Source organism: Equus przewalskii, chromosome 9, assembly GCF_037783145.1.
Source record: "Equus przewalskii isolate Varuska chromosome 9, EquPr2, whole genome shotgun sequence".
Taxonomy (NCBI): Eukaryota; Metazoa; Chordata; class Mammalia; order Perissodactyla; family Equidae; genus Equus; species Equus przewalskii.
In genome coordinates this window covers 18,454,035-18,471,145 of record NC_091839.1, presented here as the reverse complement: position 1 = coordinate 18,471,145, position 17,111 = coordinate 18,454,035, and the positions used below count along the sequence as shown (strand labels likewise).

The 17,111-nt window shown below is 55.2% G+C and overlaps 1 protein-coding gene across 4 annotated transcripts; it reads right to left on the bottom strand.

Annotated features, from left to right (window-relative positions):
* Positions 1–694: 694 nt before the first annotated feature.
* On the bottom strand, positions 695–16,094 carry SNRNP70 (small nuclear ribonucleoprotein U1 subunit 70). 4 transcript variants are annotated; one of them, XM_070558255.1, is made up of 10 exons: positions 15,574–16,094; positions 14,691–14,880; positions 12,991–13,053; positions 12,826–12,880; positions 8,476–8,540; positions 8,247–8,309; positions 7,544–7,625; positions 4,268–4,369; positions 1,590–1,677; positions 695–1,480 (listed from the first exon to the last, which is right to left on the bottom strand). In XM_070558255.1, exons 2-10 carry the CDS (start codon positions 14,835–14,837, stop codon positions 856–858), a joined length of 1,290 nt encoding a protein of 429 aa, XP_070414356.1. In that variant the 5' UTR covers positions 14,838–14,880; positions 15,574–16,094; the 3' UTR covers positions 695–855. The 4 variants fall into 4 exon arrangements, with proteins under 4 accessions (XP_070414356.1, XP_070414355.1, XP_070414353.1 ...); XM_070558254.1 differs by having other exon boundaries at positions 14,691–14,847; XM_070558252.1 differs by having other exon boundaries at positions 695–1,507; positions 14,691–14,847; positions 15,574–16,046.
* Between the last annotated feature and the right edge of the window lie 1,017 nt (positions 16,095–17,111).

Genomic DNA, 17,111 nt, shown 5'->3' with positions numbered 1-17,111 from the left:
CTGCCTCGGGCCCCCAGCCTCCTTACGCCTGGAGCTGCAGTCTGCAGCCTCTGGGGCTCTGCAAGGCTGACTGGCTTCCTTCCCAAATGGTCACCAGACTGAAGACTTCTCACCGTCGTCTGATTTAATCTTCTGTCCAGAAATGTGTTGAAACCCCAACTGCTGATGGAACAACTTCTGTTTCTTGCTTGTTATTCCTCTGCCATCATTAGGAGTAAACTCCACAGTGAGCTGGAGGCCATTTCCACCCTGGCCCTGTGCGGACTTTTTGCTCTCCCCAGTCGTCTTATCCTTCTACCTTGCTCTCACATTTCATTTCCTCAGCCTTCTTCCTGTTCCCCACCTCAGACACCAGCGTCCCTTCCACACATTCGGAGCTGCCCCTTCCACTGAGTGGTCTAGCGCCTACAGCTTCACCCTCCCACCAAGACAGGGGCATGAACAGCCCCACACGGGCATGTGCAGGAGAGGTAAGAAAAGGAGGAAGAGACACCAAGGGCATCAAAAACCCTTAGGGAGGACTTCGCATCTACCCCATTTCAGACAGCTCCGGTGTACGGGGGAGGCCCCAGGCTTAGGTCAGAAAGCTCAAGTTTAGGCATGCTGTGGAACTCACACCAAAGCAGGGCCATCAAAAGTCAGGTGACAGCCTCCTGGGGAAGATATTAAGAGCAGTGAAGACGAAACCAAGGTGCCCATTATCAACATGAAATTAATTTTATTTTTAAATCCAAGGAACCAGAACAAATGAGACTCCTACCCTTGGCTGGCAAACTTAGGTGGCGGCCAAGGTTGTGGGAGAGGCTGACAGCAGGGGGTGGGTAGGAACACGTCCAAATAAAACAGATGCCCTCTTCACTCTGGTGCAGCCTCCATCAAATACCCGTTCTCTGGAGCAAGGTACCCGTCGCCTCCCTCAGACTCCATGTACATGTCTCGGCCGTCGTTGCCCAGACCCTCCAGCCCGTTGTCCTGGCCACCCCCACCTCCACCTCGGGCCTCATCCCTGCCCCGTTCACCACCCCGCTCCCCCCGCTTGTGCTCGCGATCCCGGTCTCGGTCACGGTCCCGGCGCCGCTCCCGCTCACTCCGGTGGCTCCGACGTCGTTCCCGGTCACGATCCCGGCCCTTTTCCTCTGGACCGTCAGGGCCATCAGGACCCAGCTCCCCAGGAGGCCCGTCATCAGGAGGCGCATCGCCAGCCTCAGAGGGCTCTGCCATGTCGCCACCTCCTCCACCACCACGCAGCTCCTCCTTGCGCTCCCGCTCACGTCGTGCCCGCTCACGGCTCCGGCTGCTTCGCCGCTTCCGTTCCCGGTCCTTGTCCTTACTGCGTTCCCTGGAGCGCCGCCGCTCATCCTTGTCGCGACTCCTGGAGCGCCGCCGCCGGTCCCGAGAGCGGGAGCGTCGCCGTTCTCGCTCCTTGTCTCGCTCGCGGCTCCGCTCTCTGCGCTCCCGCTCGCGGTCCCGGTCCCGGTCCCTGTGGGGAAGCGGGGAGGGGCCGGGCCTGGATAAGGTGGGCAGAGGTTTGTGGCAGGGCTCCCCCCACACGACCGCCCCGTCCCAGGAAACTGGCTGCCCAATCTTACCTCTCATCGTAGCGGGACGTATCATCACGGCCCGAATGCCGGATATTCACATCGGCCCCACCTCTCCTGGTACCACCTAGGCCACCTCCTGGGGGCGGGGACAGGTGAACAGAGGGTCAGTCTGGGCAGGGCACTGAAGGAAGGAAGATAAGGGGCATCCAAGAGCAAAGAGACGGACACCAACCACCTCTGTTGGTGTCTGTGGGGCCAAGGGCCATGAGGACATTTTGGGTGCACTCTTTCAACATGACAACCGGGCTTTACAGAGAATAGGGAAACAGCTGTAATCAGACTCCAAAGCTCACGTTCTTAGCCACTACGCGTGACACACAGCCTCCTCACAGACCCTCCTTTCGAGACATCCTTGTCCTCACACAAACCCAAAAGCACACAGATCTAAAGGAAAACATGACCTGCTTCAAAGCCTTCAAGGGCTTCATGCTGCCTGAAGTCCCAACTCCTCCTCAAGGGGCCCCCAGAGTCCACGAGGGCTGGCCCTGGCCCTTCAAACCAAGCGCCCCCGGCTCTTTCCATTCTAGGCATTTTCCAATCTCCTCATGCTCTCCATCTCCTTCCTGCCCCAGTTTTTTGGATCATTCATCTCTTCCCCTGGCATCTCATCTTCCTCATCTAGTTAACTGCTACTCACCATCGACACGCTAGCTCCAACATCACTTCCTCAGCATGCCTGCCCTGACTTACCGGATTAAGCCGGTCTCCACTATACACTTTACACACCACATACATTTCCTTCCCAGAACTTCAAGTGGAGTTTCAAATTATCCCTGTGTGTGAGCTGATGAACACCTGCCTCTCCCAGCAGACTGTGATGCACCAAGGAAGTCGGGGCTCTGCTCACTGTGACCAGCATGTGGTACAGCATCCATGATATAAAGGTCTATGTGCAGCAGTCAAACGACTCAACACAAGGACAGTCTCCTTCAAATGGGGAAACGAACTCAGTCACTTGCCCACGGTGACTGGGCAAGGAAGGTGCAGAGCTGGGACAGGACTCCCAGCTGACTCCAGAACCTGTCCCCTCGTGCTCTCTTCTGTCCTCCCTCCCTGGAAGAAAGCTTCAGAGAGGCAGGCTGGAGCTCCATATAATGAGCTTTAGCAATGAGAGAGAGAAAAAAAACAGGCTGCTTGGCTATCAGAGACATTCAAATAGGGCCAGGCAACTGATGAGGCACCTGGAATGTCCCAGGTATGGGACAGAATAGCCCAGTGTTTTCGATTTTCAGGTCACAACCCAGCAGTGAATCACATCATCCATCTGTAGGTTGCCGTCAATATACTAAGAAAGGAAAGAAAGCAGCAGAATACAAAATACTAGTATGTACTGCCTGCAGAAAGGTAATTACTGTTTCCTAAAACTTGTGTGGCTTATATGTATTTCTGCACACAAGCTAGGTCAAGATGTACCAGCTATCACTATCAGAAAGTCTGAATGCCAATCAAACTACAAGATTCTGGAAATAAAAACAGGAAATAGCAGGCTGAAGAACTCATTCCATCCCAGGGAAACCAGACAGCAATATAAGAATCTGTCTAGTAAGTTCAGAGACTCAGCAGGTAAGTGTGTGGTCTACCCAGCACAGGCAAGCCAAGAGTGAGAACAGCGGGCCGAGAGGCAGGACTAAGAGCAGAGGGCACTGGACCCGCCTGGGATGCCTGCCCAGGGAAGACCCTCGTCTCTGAGAACTGTCACTCGCCCTCGCAGGAGTCAGTCTTCAACAGGCGTGTGCGGACGGCAGGAGCTCAACCCCAGGCCCAGGCCTAGGCCCAGGCCCAATGCTGAGCCACTCAGATCTGCCCACCTCGAAACGCAGAGACTTATCCAGGATTGGGTGGCAAGCGGGGAGTTGTAGAACGCCACACAGGGCCAGTGCAGGGAGATAGAGCAGACCAGTCTGCACAGACAGCACACAAGGTGGAAGGGAGCTGCAGAGATGCCAGAGGTGGCTCCTGACAGCTTTAAGATCCAGCTACCAGGCCCATCAGCATCACAAGTCTCTGCGCTCCAAATGACATCCGGATCCTGTACGACAAGGCCCGTTTATACTTTAGGAAGCTCGAACACCCTTCTGATACCTGCAACCAAACTGACCTTGACTGGGATGGTGAATGATGATTAGAGACAGACAGTGAGGGGGACTAACGTAGGAGGCTCTGAGGGCAAAGGCTGTCTATGTATGTCTTGCTCTTGCCTACAAGCCTGGTACACAGCTGGTGATCAAACAGACCTCCAATGGAATGAGCAAGAGCAAAGTGTAAGCAGAGGAGAGGGAGACACTTACAAGACCTACCACACGCCTCCAGCCAAGGGGGGCATCTGAGGCACTGACTAGTGAACTCTGAGGTTACTCCCACTTTCCACAATGAGGAAAATGAAGCAGGAAAAGGGGAACCCATCAGCTAGTAAGTACAAGCCCGCGTTCGATCCCGGACTGGCCTCTTCAGGCCAGTGCTCCTGCTCCTATGCGGTAACTCAGAAGGAGAAGACAGACACCAGGAATATGATGGTGATGACAGGATGAGCTGGAGAGGCGGAGGGAGTGAGCAGCTGGCTAATGGGGAGAGAAGACAGAAAGCAGCAAAGGGTGTAGAAGAAACAGCTAAGGATGAAGCCGCCAAGCACAGACCCCCAGGGCCCGACCCAGGCAGGGTGTGCTCACCAAGCCGCCGGGGCCTCCAGCCCTTCACAGTTCGGCCCCTCTCCACGTCCACAAGGACTCTCCTGCCGTCAATCTTCTTGCCATCTGCGTGCTTGTAAGCGGCTGCAACAGACGTGGGGAGGGGGGAGGGGGAGGAGTCCCCAGAGGGTCCTCTAGTCAGGACAGGGCCCAGCTCTGCAGGATCCCCACGCCCACGTCCCCATCAGTGCACTCACACACGCGCGCGCACACGCCCATTAGACAGCCAGGCAACTGACAGCCAGACCAACCCTCTCCCAACCCAGGGAGGGGCCTGCTCCATCTCAACACCTGCTTCCTTATCGCCCCCAATCACTGTTGGGGGGGCAAGACCACTCCCAACCCCCATCCCCTGGGGCTCCCAGGCCCTTGCTACACCCGTTTGATAGAGCAGCCCCCTCCCGCCAAGGCGGCCAAAGTCGCTGCAAAGAAACTGGAGGTTAACTTAAGGCTGGACTCTGCTGTGGGGGAGGGCTCCTCCACAACCCCAGGCATGCACCCTAAAACATCATGCTGGGGGAGGAGGCCCAGCTGGGCCCCTCCGCACCCCAGTTCACACCAGTTTTCTTTTTCTGTTTTTTGGGGGGGCAGGGTGAGCGTGGCAGGAACAGACATCAGAACAGAAAATGAACCAGAGGGGATGGGAGACATCTTCAGGAGATGGCAGGGAGCAGAAGGGCAGGGTATGGGGCTCCCAGGGGGCCTGGAGCGGCCCCCGACAGCAGGTGGGAGAGAGGGAAAGTGGAGGGAGGCCTGGGAGACGTGCGGTGCTACTGAAAATGCCTGCCTTACCTGAGACGACTGACTGCCACCCAGCCCCAGCCCCTAGCCCGTCTCTCCCTCCACACCCCCAGCGCAACACAGGCCGGGAGCCCACCCCAGCCTGAGCGTGGGGAAGGGGGAGGAGTAGAGGGGGAGATGCGGGCAAAAGCGTGTTCCTGCTCTTGGGCAGGGCACAGCGAAGGGCAGGCCCGATCCCCTGGCCTGTCTCACACGGGGCTGTGGGGAAGGCCCAAAAAGTCCCTGTTTCCCACCCCCAGCCCTGGCCTAGGGGGTTGTCGTCGACCAACCACAATACCCTGCCCCGCCCCAGCCCACTCCCCACCCAAATAACAACCAGAGGAAGAGAAAAAGGTGCCATTTACCGATGCCGGCCTTGCGGGTGTCCAAACCGAGCGGGAATGGGGGGGCTCGGCAACTCCTGGGGGCCTGGCGAGGAGGCGGGCTTCCCGGGGGGGGACACGGGACCGCTTACCTGGAGCCCCCAAGCTTACCTGAGCACGCGCACAGACCCCACACCCACCACCATAAGGTCAGCTAATGCTACAGGGAGGGGAAATGGGGGGGTCCTAGGGAGCCCCAGACAGGGAGAGGAACCACATCTCCTGCACCACCTGGAGACAGGCAGAGGAAGTGGTGGACCCCAAAGAAACCTCACGGAGGCCTTGAAAAAGGGGGAGACAAGAATCAACATTAAGTCTGGGAGCTGGAAAGCCCTGGGACCGCCTTGTTTGAATTTGAAAAGAAGGCTGGGGAGGCCTTAGCAAACCTGTCGGCCCTCACCTTTCCCCAGTAAAGTCCACGCTAACCTAGGCACACGCCCCACCCCCTCTCAGTACAGAGTGACTTTTCCACCTCGACCTCCACGCTCCCTCCCACCATCTGCTTCAGCCAAAGGCTGGCACACAAGGTGACAGCCTCGGGGGTCCAGGAGATGGAGTGCTGCCCATGATCAGAGGAGGGGCCACTTGGCCCCTGAACCCAGAGGAGGGTAGTGGGGAAAGGAATTTTAAGGACCGGGAACACAGTCAAGCAAAGGAACCCTGCTCTGGTTCAGTGTCCCAAACCCCAAAAGATGCCCAACCCGGGAGTAACAGCAAAGAAAACATGTGACGTGTGTACTTCTAGGCTTCTCTCTCTCTCCCTCTCTTAGGTCTCTAGACAGTGGAAGGGTCTTCAGTAAATTCTACAACACCTTCAGCAGTTTGCAGCCTGTCACTTGATCCCTCCCACATCCCAATTCCCAATTCCATGCACTCTGGAGAGCGGCTGGCACCACAGCCCCTCAGGAGGCCTCGACCGTGATAAGGCAGACGGAAAGGGGGGGCAGAGCACCCCGAATCTAGCGACCAAAAAAGATTCTCCAGGGTCACCAGTGACAGCCCCACAGAAGGCACGGGGGCAGGTGAGCGAAGGGTGAAGGGTTCCACATGGAGCCCTGGCCCTAGCGCACCCCATCTTCAGTATTCCCGCCACCTTGCCGCTGACATCATGAAGACAGGTAAGTCGGGGTCTGGGTGGAGCCCAACTGGAGAGGCCAGCTGCCTTTCCCATCAGGGTTCCTCCCTCTCCTCCTGGGATCAGTAAGATCATCAGAGAGCATATGGATCGGAGGGCAGGAGGGACAAAGGGCACCCAAACAAGGAAAGGGTCCTGGGTGCGGGGAGACTGAGGGGTGACTGGGGGCGGGAGGAGGGACACCTCGCTGCTCCTGAGCTGCCTGGCTAAGCTGGGCTGGTGTGCGGTGCTGAGTGATCTTACCCATGATACAAACCCTTATACCAACCATACACTGAGGTGTTGTAAGGGGAGCGTAAGCATCAGCTGCAAGCCAGCTGCGTGGTGGCTGCAGTGACAATAAGAACAGTCAATTAATACGGCGGCCCCTGGACACGCCGCAGCCCTGCCCGCCCCCACCCACCCATCCCTGCCCATGTGAACGCCGCCGCAGCCTCAAAGGGGGCTTTGGAGATAGGGGGGCAGGCGCTGAACACGCCTACCAGCCCACTGCCTGCTGAGGAACAGGGTGGGGCGCCAGGGGTGGGGAGGCGGAGGGTCGGGTGGCCCAGCCCCAGCTCTGCTGGGAGTAAGAGAGGGCAGGTTCAAAAGCCAGTCCTCATTCCAACCTGGCCGCCCCCAACTCCGGTGGGGGGAATGGGGAGAGGCTCCCCAAAAATCCGACCCCTCCCCCACCTCCAGTGGCCCCAGCCCCCACCCAGTTCCCTCCTTGCCCCTAAGGTTCAACGTGTGACACTTACCTCCCCGGGTTCACACACACACACACGTTGTAGGGGATTTTGGTTTTTGTTTTTTAAAAAACACGTATATAAAAAAAAAAAAGATATATCAGAAACAGAGGGAGGAGGAGAAGAGACATGGCTAATGTCAGGTTTGGCAGGGTGGGGGTGGGGACAGCCGCCGGGAGGGGCTGGGGCGCAGAGAGGAGGGTCAGCAGGCAGGGCTCCGGCGGGTACTCACAGTGCATGTCTCGCTCGTGCTCGTACTCGATGAAGGCGTAACCCCGGGGCTTCCCTGACCGCTTACTGTAGACCATGTGTATCTGGGGGCAGCGGGCAGAGGTTAGCTCTAACACTCAGAAATGCCACCCCGTCCATCACACAGCCTGTGATGCCAGCGACACATGGCCTCAGACCCTCGTTGTGCCCTTCAAGAGCCCAGAGTGACTGATGCTCAAATGGAAGTGGTCTTAGCAGTTTAGGTGCTTGATGACCTCACTACTGCCCAGAGCATTTAACTAGCTTTTAAATCAAATGAAGCAATCTCAGTTAACATAAAGCCTTGCCCTCAAAGAGGAGTCAGCATTTGTTTTCTGTAAGGGCCAGCAGCAGATGCTTCCAGCTCTGAGGGCCACACAGTGTCTGCCGCAACTACCCGACGCTGCCTTACAGAAAGACAGTGCTAAACAAATAACAAAACTTTATTGACAAACAGGAAGTTTTCGGTTTGCCAACCCCTGCTCTAAAAATAAATCAACAACGAGCAATCACTGCTTCTTACTTTTATTTCTGCTACCCAAAGCCTGCTGCATGGAAGTGGAGTCAGGACGTAAAGCCAGGCCATGGACTCTGAAATGACGCGATCCGTCCTCAAGGCTGGAAGTCAGCCTTCCCTCTGCCTACCCGCACCCCCGATCCACATACCCCCTGCCACACCCACTCACTCTTTTGATGGGTCCGTACACTTCAAACTCTCTCCGGAGTTTAGATTCTGTTGTGTCATAGTTCTACAAGGAGACACATAGGAAGTTAAGTGGGAGAAGTGAGCCATCCCAAAGCCCTCAGAACATTCCCGGGACCTAGCCTATTGTCCTGTGTCCCACACTCAAGCTCTCCGCAGCCCAGGGTTCCAGACTCCTCTGAGGCTCCGGGGAAGAGGAGCTGGGGACTCACCACTCTAGCCACAAAGAGAGTCTTGAAGGCATCACCCTGAGCATTGGGATCATTGTGAGGGTCCCCTGTGCAGGAAGAAGAGAATTTGTAAGTAGGTGTCCATAGTCTCATGTAGCCAAACAGACACAGACAGGCAAGCAGATGCCCATTAGAAGAAAACTGTTGCTGACCTGGTGACCTTGAGCACACCCTCTCTGAGCTCTAGTTCCCTGAAGCACAGTGGCCTCTATCCGAGTGACCCATTTAGGCAGAGTTGGCAAGAGGGGATAAGGCTGACTTTAAGGCAACAGGACGGGGGCTGGCCCAACTGCCATTTCAGACCTACATATCCTACGACCTTGGTCCCTCCAGGTGTGAGTGATCAGCTAGGCATCTCTGGAGAGGCAGCCTCGTCCCTGGGTATGCTGAGCTTCCTCCCTCAACTGCAGGGCCACACTGCCCCCCACTGGCATGGCCTGCAACAACAGCCCGCAGGGAAAGCTGAGATCAAACCCTGAGGCTGGGAGCAGGGGCCAAGCCCTGCTTTCTTCCCTCTGCCCCATGGCCTCAGGGAGGAACCCAGGGCTGGTGCTGGAGCTGGCCAGCGGCTGATCAGATTCTTACTCCCAGCCTTACTATCGCAAGGCCACTGAGGAGTAACTACCTCCAGAGAAAGGAGCCAGAATCTATTACAAAACCAATTCTGTGGGCGATTCTGATGGGTCCAGCCTGGGAAGCAGTCCTTGTCACCAAGTGTGGTGGCCTCAGCACACACCACGGCCCTTGTCTCCTGCCAGGCCCCAAAGGCATCCTGCCCATTGCACCGCAGAGGCAGCTTCTCTACAATACAGTGTAACCCTCAGGAGGACTTGCCACATTCCGGGAGAATATAAGAAAGCTAATATTAATAATTTACAGAATGCATAATTAGGCCGCCCACACACACTGCGCTGGATGCTGAGAATTATTCACCACTGTTTTGCAAATGGAAAGAAAGCCAAGCCTCAAGGCACGGAAGAGGGGAGGTGTCAGAGAAGCAGAGGCCAAGCTGGGCTTTGCCTCCCAGCCCAAGGGCTCAGCCCAGGCGGTCCGACTACCACATTCCCACACTAAACCCCCAGGCACCAGCTTCTCAGGAAGATAGTCTGGGTGTTGCAAGAAGCCAGAGACAAAGTCACAGATCCATTTCCTGTGAGAGGGTTTGGCTGCAAATAAATGAAGTTCAAGATGACTTTAGGGAATTTCTTAAAAAGCAGAAGACTGAGCCCAAATTTAAGGGAATAACTAATTAAGGGAATCTAATAAGAAATTAAGGGGAGACCCGGAGGTGTCACAGCAGCAACAGGAAACATGCCTCGCCGACACCAGGCAGCGGGCGGTCTAACAGGTACCGCAGGACACTGCAGCCTCCAGAGAAGGCCCACGACTGCCGCCTGGGGCACTGCATGAAGCGCAAACAGCGGAGAGCGGAGCTTCCTGCCAGGCGGCCCGGAGCGGCCCAGCAAGTCAAAGGGGAAGCCACCTCAGGCACGCTGCGTGAGTCTCTGTAGCTCTTGCCCCCCAGAAGCCCAGCAGTGTGACAAGTTAAAAGCTGGTGCAGTCAACCCAACAGTACCTACGTATCTGAAGAAAGAACACATCAGCTGAAAGAGGGTGGCAGAGAACCCAAGTCAGTCAGCACTTCACCAGTGAGCACACACACTCCGCCACCACACTCCATCCTGCCCCCGGGAAGTCCTTGGTTACAGGGATCATCTAGGTGGCAGCCCAGAGCAGGGGCTCAAAGGACTGCACTGTGGCTCTGGGAAACCTCACTGGGCTTTTAGGGGGTGGAGAAAACATGTCAGAACTCTCTCTGGGTAAGCAGACTCGGCCTTGACACACCTCCATTTTCTTCCTGTTAAAAATGGGAGTAGCACCCCACACCCCACTTGGGAGCTGTGAGAAGCCAGTAACACGAAGGACAGCAAGTGCTCGGCAAACGGCGCGGCCCTGAACGGCAGCTGTGAAGTGTGACGAGGCACAGCAAGCTTCCGCAGCTCGAGGCTCTCGGGCGCAGGAGCACTACTGCACTCGACCCAGTCCTTCCTTCCTCGTTTCCATTACGGAGAAGTTCAAACACTTCAAGAGGTAGAGACAGCACGACGAAGCCCTGTGAACCAGCTGCAACTATCAAGGCGCGGCCACCTGTTTCATACCCACCCCCACCCCACCAGAGTATTCTAAATCAAACCCCAGATGCACCATTTTAGTCTCCAACAGACAAGGACTTTTAAAAAACTAGAACCAGTTATTACACCTTATAAAGTTAACATTAATTCCTTAGCCTCACCAAGACCCAGTGTCCAAAAGTCCTCAATTGTTTCAAAACTAGATTTTTATAGTTAGCTCATTTATTTTATTTTGAGAAAGATTAGTCCTGAGCTAACTGCTGCCAATCCTTCTCTTTTTGCCGAGGAAGACTGGCCCTGAGCTAACATCCATGCCCATCTTCCTCTACTTTATAAGTGGGACGCCTGCCGCAGCATGAATTTTGCCAAGCAGCGCCATGTCCACACCCGGGATCCAAACCCGTGAACCCCGGGCCACCGAAGCAGAGCATGCGCACTTAACCGCTGCGCCACCGGGCCGGCCCCTATAGTTAGCTCATTTAAATCAGGATCCAAACAAGCTCCACACTTATCATTTGGTTGATGTGTCTTTCAACTCTTTAATACACACGGTCCACTCCCTGCTGTCCTTTTGTCTTTGTCCTGTGTTGAGAAACTGCGTCACAAATCTGTCCTATACGATTTCCCACACTTCGAATTTGGCTGATTGCATCCTCACGGTGTTTAACGTGCCAGAATCCCATTTTTAAAGTGTGGAAAACAACATCCAAGGGGAGCAGTGACTTATCCAAGGTGACACGGCTGTAAGTGGCAGAGGCAGGATTAACACTCAGGTGGGTCAGACCACAAGGCCTGTGCCCTAGCAACAGAGCTGAAGGAGTTCCCAAGTTAAGTGCTACCAAGAATTTCGTGTGCCAGGTCCTACAGGAGCTGGGGCCACGGTGCTGAGGAAATCCCACCCAAACCTGCCCTCTCAGAGCAAGCGCGACCCTCCCACGTAGAGATGGGTATTTACCAGCAAATCCCCCCTGCAGACCGAAGCGATCACCCCACAGAACTCAGGGCTCTCAGCGTACAAGGGGACTTGACCTGAGCAAGCAAGTCAGGAAAGGCCTCCCTGAGGAGTGACAGCTGCATGAAGATCCAAAGGGCCGTTACTCATAAACCAAGGTACCATCAGAAACTGGGGGATCAGCCTGGGCAAAGGCCCAATGACAGGAGACCATCCGGAAAGGATGAGGCATGAGAAGAGGTCAGTGTGGCTAAGGCCGGAGGGGAAGGGAGCACAGTGCATGACGAGTCTGGAACAGCGGGCAGGGAAGGGACTCTGGGCTTTATGCTGAGAGCAAAAGGAAGCTGTTAACACAGAAAGGTACTTAGAAAAGACCCACAGGACTTGGCAGAGACAGAGAATCAGCGACAGGCTGGGGAAATGGCAAAAAAGAAAGGTAATGTTAAACAAACTGGATGGCAACAACTGAGGTCACAGCTTGCAAAGCAGGATGGCCATGTCCCAAGGAAGGAAACACCCAAAGGACATCAGACCCGGGCGGGGGGGGCTTGACTGCGGTTTGGACACGAGTCTCAGATGCCTTCGAGGAGTTGGAGACAAGACAGGAAGGCAGCTGAGGTGAAAGTCAGGGCTCAAGAGTGTGCTCAGCTAGATGCCCCGGATTCAGGCGTCAGGCATCTGCACAAGCAGTCCGGGAAAATGCGCCACTCCGGGAATAAGGTTCAGAGTGAAGTGATTCACCCCAGCCTTTTGGGGGTAGGAGGAAAAGCCAAGTCTTCCGACCACAAGGCCCCCGCTCTAACAAGAAAGGGCCAGCTGAGGCTGACAGGAGACCATCTTGTGAAGTCTGGTTAATGGCTACAGCATACCTGTCCTGCACTCCAATTCCTCCTGTACCTGGAAGGGATGGAACATCCCCAGCCGAAGGGCCAGGGAGCTAAGGCGGAGCCAGAAGTACCTCACTAACCCGGACCTCACTGCCTCAGCCTGTGAGACCCAGCCGGGCTTTGGTGGCCCCTCCGAGTGCACCGCCCTGCAGGACGCAGCCTGAGGCTCCAGGCTTCCCTTCTACCTACTCCTACTCTGCGTCCTCCTGCTTAATGCCAAACACAGCACTTGGCAAACACTGGGGGCTAAAAAAGTGAACTAACAACCTCACTTTCCCAAAATAGGATCCTGAGGTTGAGGGAAAGAAATGCAGGAGAGTTTGAAGGAAAAGACAGGTGAGAGGAGGAAGGAGAGACTTACACATTTTTAGCTCTGTCTCCACCTCCTGCTGTCGCCGCTCAATTTTTTCCCGTCTCTGTCAGGAGAAAGGTGGACAAGTGAATGCAGACAGAAGCCCTGATACCAGGGAACATCCTGGAGAAAGAGGTAAAAAAGACTCGGAGGCAGGAGGCAAAAAATACATACCTTCCTCTCCATGCGTTCCTCCCGGGTTTCTGCTCGAGTTGGGGGAGGAGCATCTCGAGGATCCTGGGAACAGAGAGAGAGGTGACAGCGTAGGAGGGACTGGGGGAAATGGCAAGGGACACCCATCCCGTAAATAATAGGCACCTCAGCCATGCATCCCCCGACCCCAACCCCCCACACAAGCAAACAAACATGGACAGCTCCCCCACCAGCAGAGGCAGGGGAGTGGTGCAGATCAAAGTGTGGTCCTGGGACCGATGCTATGTGAAAACCGTTACTGGTCTGTGACAAGAAAAGCAAAGAAATCAGGACTAAGTGTTCACAAACTTGTACAACCATCTGACAGAGTTTTTATACCCACTGAATTCAATAACAGAAATTCAATCTTTTTTTTTTTTTTGAGGAAGATTAGCCCTGAGCTAACATCTGCCAATCCTCATCTTTTTGCTGAGGAAGACTGGCCCTGAGCTAAGATCCACGCCCATCTTCCTCTACTTTATATGTGGGATACTGCCACAGCATGGCTTGCCAAGCAGTGCCATGTCCACACCCGGGATCCGAACCAGCAAACCCCGGGCCACCAAAGCAGAGCGTGCACACTTAACCGCTGCACCACCGGGTCAGCCCCATAGAAATTCAATCTTTTAACTTTATAGTTTTTCTTTAAAAATACTAGGAAGATAAAATGACTTCTTTTGTGTTTACCAAAGGCACAATCTACACCAGCTTTGTCCTTTATCACAGAGAGGAATCGGGATCAGGCCTGAGGCAAAAGCAGCTGAGAGCACAGGGCTCAGAGGCAAACAAGCGAATGCTCTCTGAGGGCCGTCCGTCCTGGAACGTCTCACCAGCTGCTCCCGCAGCAGTAACTGGCCCATGACCACGTTGTCACGGAGTGCCACCGGCCTGCAGCCGCTAAATTAGTTTAATGGTTCACTGAGGGAGGCAAATCCCACTAAAGGGCCAATCTTCTGTTCTCTCTGCTACTCCTGCTCCGTGACTCCCTCCACCTCCAGGCCACAACTTCCCTCTCCTGGCTGCTGGCTGCGGGCCAGCATTTCCCAGGTGGGCTCGGAGGCACCTTAGGAGATGAATGCTGTTCTCGCAATTTCACGAATGAAAAAACTGAGGCCCTGGAGCCTAACTCGTGTATTCGTGTTTACCCTGCAGGAGCAGAGCAGAAATTCTCAAGCCGATGGTCTTAAGCACCCCCTCGCACGGTGCTAAAACTTCATGAACATCACAAAAACAGTAAATACAGTAATGCACGTGGGCATCTGCTGACTGACTGGGGCCAGGCCCCGCAACACTAATTTTGCAGTTAATTCCCCATCAGTGTTATGAGGAAAACTCTACCATCCCCTGCTAAAGATGAAGAAATCGACGCACTAAGAGTATACACCACCTGCCCAAGGTCATGCAGCTGATCAACGGCGAGCGCCAAGGACTACCTGACTCCAGAGCCCGCCCGTATCCCCAACTGCTAGTTACTGAGTTTTCACAAAAACCCTACAAGGCATGTTTTGTCAATCCCATTTAAGACAAGAAAACTGAGAATCACAAAGAGTACGTCACCTGCCTAAATCACACTGCTAGAAAACAGCCAGAGGCTAGACTCCCAAATCAAGGCCCCCCCCCCCCCCCCCGGCCCCCCCGGCCCGTAAAACCCAAACCCTTCCAAGTCTGCGTAGGGAACTCACCTCAAACTCTCGGATGTAGGGCGCAATGCCACAGTAAGGTTGATTGTGGTGTTTTTCATGGGGCAGCTTCTCCAGGGGTGGCAGGTACGGGATGGGGTCACGGGGGGCAAAGAGGGCCAGAAGGTTGGGCGGCAGGAACTGGGTCATCTTGCCAAGTCTGGGAGCAGAAGCAAGACAGCCGTGGGTGAGGCTGGGCGGGGAGAGAGGAAGGCCCTGTCATTCCTTGACTCCCAAGAAAAGAGGGAAACAGGGCTCAGAGGGATCCTATGTCACGGGGGAAAGGAGCAGACCCGAATGAGAAAGCAAGTTCTCGGGGAGGGCTGTGCGAGGGTGGGGCAAGGCCGGTAAGGGAAACAAAGATGGAAAAAGGGTTTCTGAGCAAAGTCTGAGTCCTGCGCAAGGAACTGTGGGGCGAGAGGTTCCCTGGGGGCTGGTGGGGCAATCAAGGGCCCTTACAAGGGACATCCAGAGCAGGGGCGGCTGGAGGTCCCAGACCTTGGGGAACACGTTAGAAGGCAAGGGTCGCAGGAAGTCTCCGAACAACGGGAGAGGGTCATATGCAACAAACCCCTCAAGCCAGGGGCTTGTGGGTAACAGACCTAGGCCCCTAGAGGCGAAAGGAATTGTGGGTAAGGGTCCAGGACGCCGCGGAAGCGAAGGAAAAAAAAAAGGCAACACACCGCAAGGGCCTGTGGGTAAGGGACCGCGGGGGAGTTGCGGGAAGAGGGCCTGAGTGCCCAGGGGACTCGGGGTAAGGGATGCAGAAAGGCGCTGTGGCGGCGGCGCGGGAAGGGGGCCCGGCCGCGAGGAAGGGACTGGGGCCCACCGCGGGGGCTTGTGGGTAGCGGCCCCGCACCCGGTAAGGCCACTCAGTCACACTCACCCGCCGCGCGGCGCCCTCCTCGGCCTGGCGACGGTCCGAGGGCTCGCAGCGGCTGCGGCGGCCCCTCAGCAGCAAGGACTCGTACTCTGGCTTAGACTCCGGTGGCGTCTGCGCCCGTCCGCCTCCGTCTCCCACCTAGCGCGCGAACCAGGCCGCTGCTCACGAGCCCGCGCGGCCTCGGCTCGCGACAGGGGCAAGGGGTGGAACCGGCCTCAAATCCCTCCGCCGTCGGCACTGCGCACGCGCCGCGCGAGTCGAGGCCAACCCACACACAAGGACCTGGCGCCGCCGCGGACACTGCGCAGGCGCGAGGTCACTACCCCCGCCTTCGGGCACCTTAAACTCTGCCGCGGCAGGCTAGAGGCAGCAGTGCGCACGCGCGTTCCTCACCAAGCGTTCCCCCTCCGCCTCGCGCTCGGGCCTCCAACCGCCTCTGTCCGCGAGACTCTTCTCGATGCTCCGCCCCTTTCCCTAACACACTTCCCCGATCTTCCGCGCATGCGTGTTTCGTTGTGCGCTGTGATATACCCTTCCGCCGGCTGGCAAAGAGTCCCTCCGTGAATAGTGTGATTACGTAGGTGTCTAACGTGTTAAATCTACAGCTATTCAGCGAACGCACCGTTTGGGCTCTGGGGATGTAGCACGTGACTAAAGTAAAATCTTTTCTTTTTTGGAGCTCACATTGTACTGGGGGAGACAAGGCATTTAAAAGGATAAATATAATTTAGGATAGTGGTCTGCACAGTAGAGGAAAATAACGCAGAGTAAGAGGATGGAGGGTGAGAGCGGGGTACTTTACAAAGGAGGAGGAGGAGGGCGGAGCTGGCCCCGTGGCCGAGTGGTTAAGTTCGCGCGTTCTAGCGGCCCAGGGTTTCGCAGGTTCGAATCCTGGGCACGGACGTGGCACTGCTCATCAAGCCATGTTCAGGCGGTGTCACACATAGCCCACAACTAGAAGGACCCACAACTAAAAATACACTATGTACTATGTACCAGGGGGCTTTGGGAGAAGAAGGAAAAATAAAATCTTAAAAAAAAAAACGAAAGGAAGATGATGAAACGCTCTGCTGAAGAGGTGACATTTGAACAGAGGCCTGATGGAAGAGAGATCCGGGCAGGGTTAACAGCAAGTGTAAAGGGCCTGTTTTAGGACGGATGACAGGAACCCCATGTTGGCCCTGAGATCAGAGTCAGCAGCCCTGTTAGTTAGGGCTCTGCAGACTTATCAGGAGTTAAGTATTGTATTTTAAGTTTTTTGGATAGATCCACTTGCCTGTTTAATAATTACAGAAATTATTACAAAATGTAAGTGACTAATTTCACGTTTCAAGAAACGTAGTATAAAAGCACGTACTTTAAAAAATATTTGGACATAATTGCTTTGTTTATGTACACGTGGGAACTCCACTATTTTTTGGAGCTTTTCTGTAATTCTAAAATTCTTTCAAAATACAAAGTTTAAAGGAAATAAACAAAGCTAAACCTGCCTTCATAATGTGTTGTTTTGTTGTTGTTGTTTTTGGGAGGAAGATTGGCCC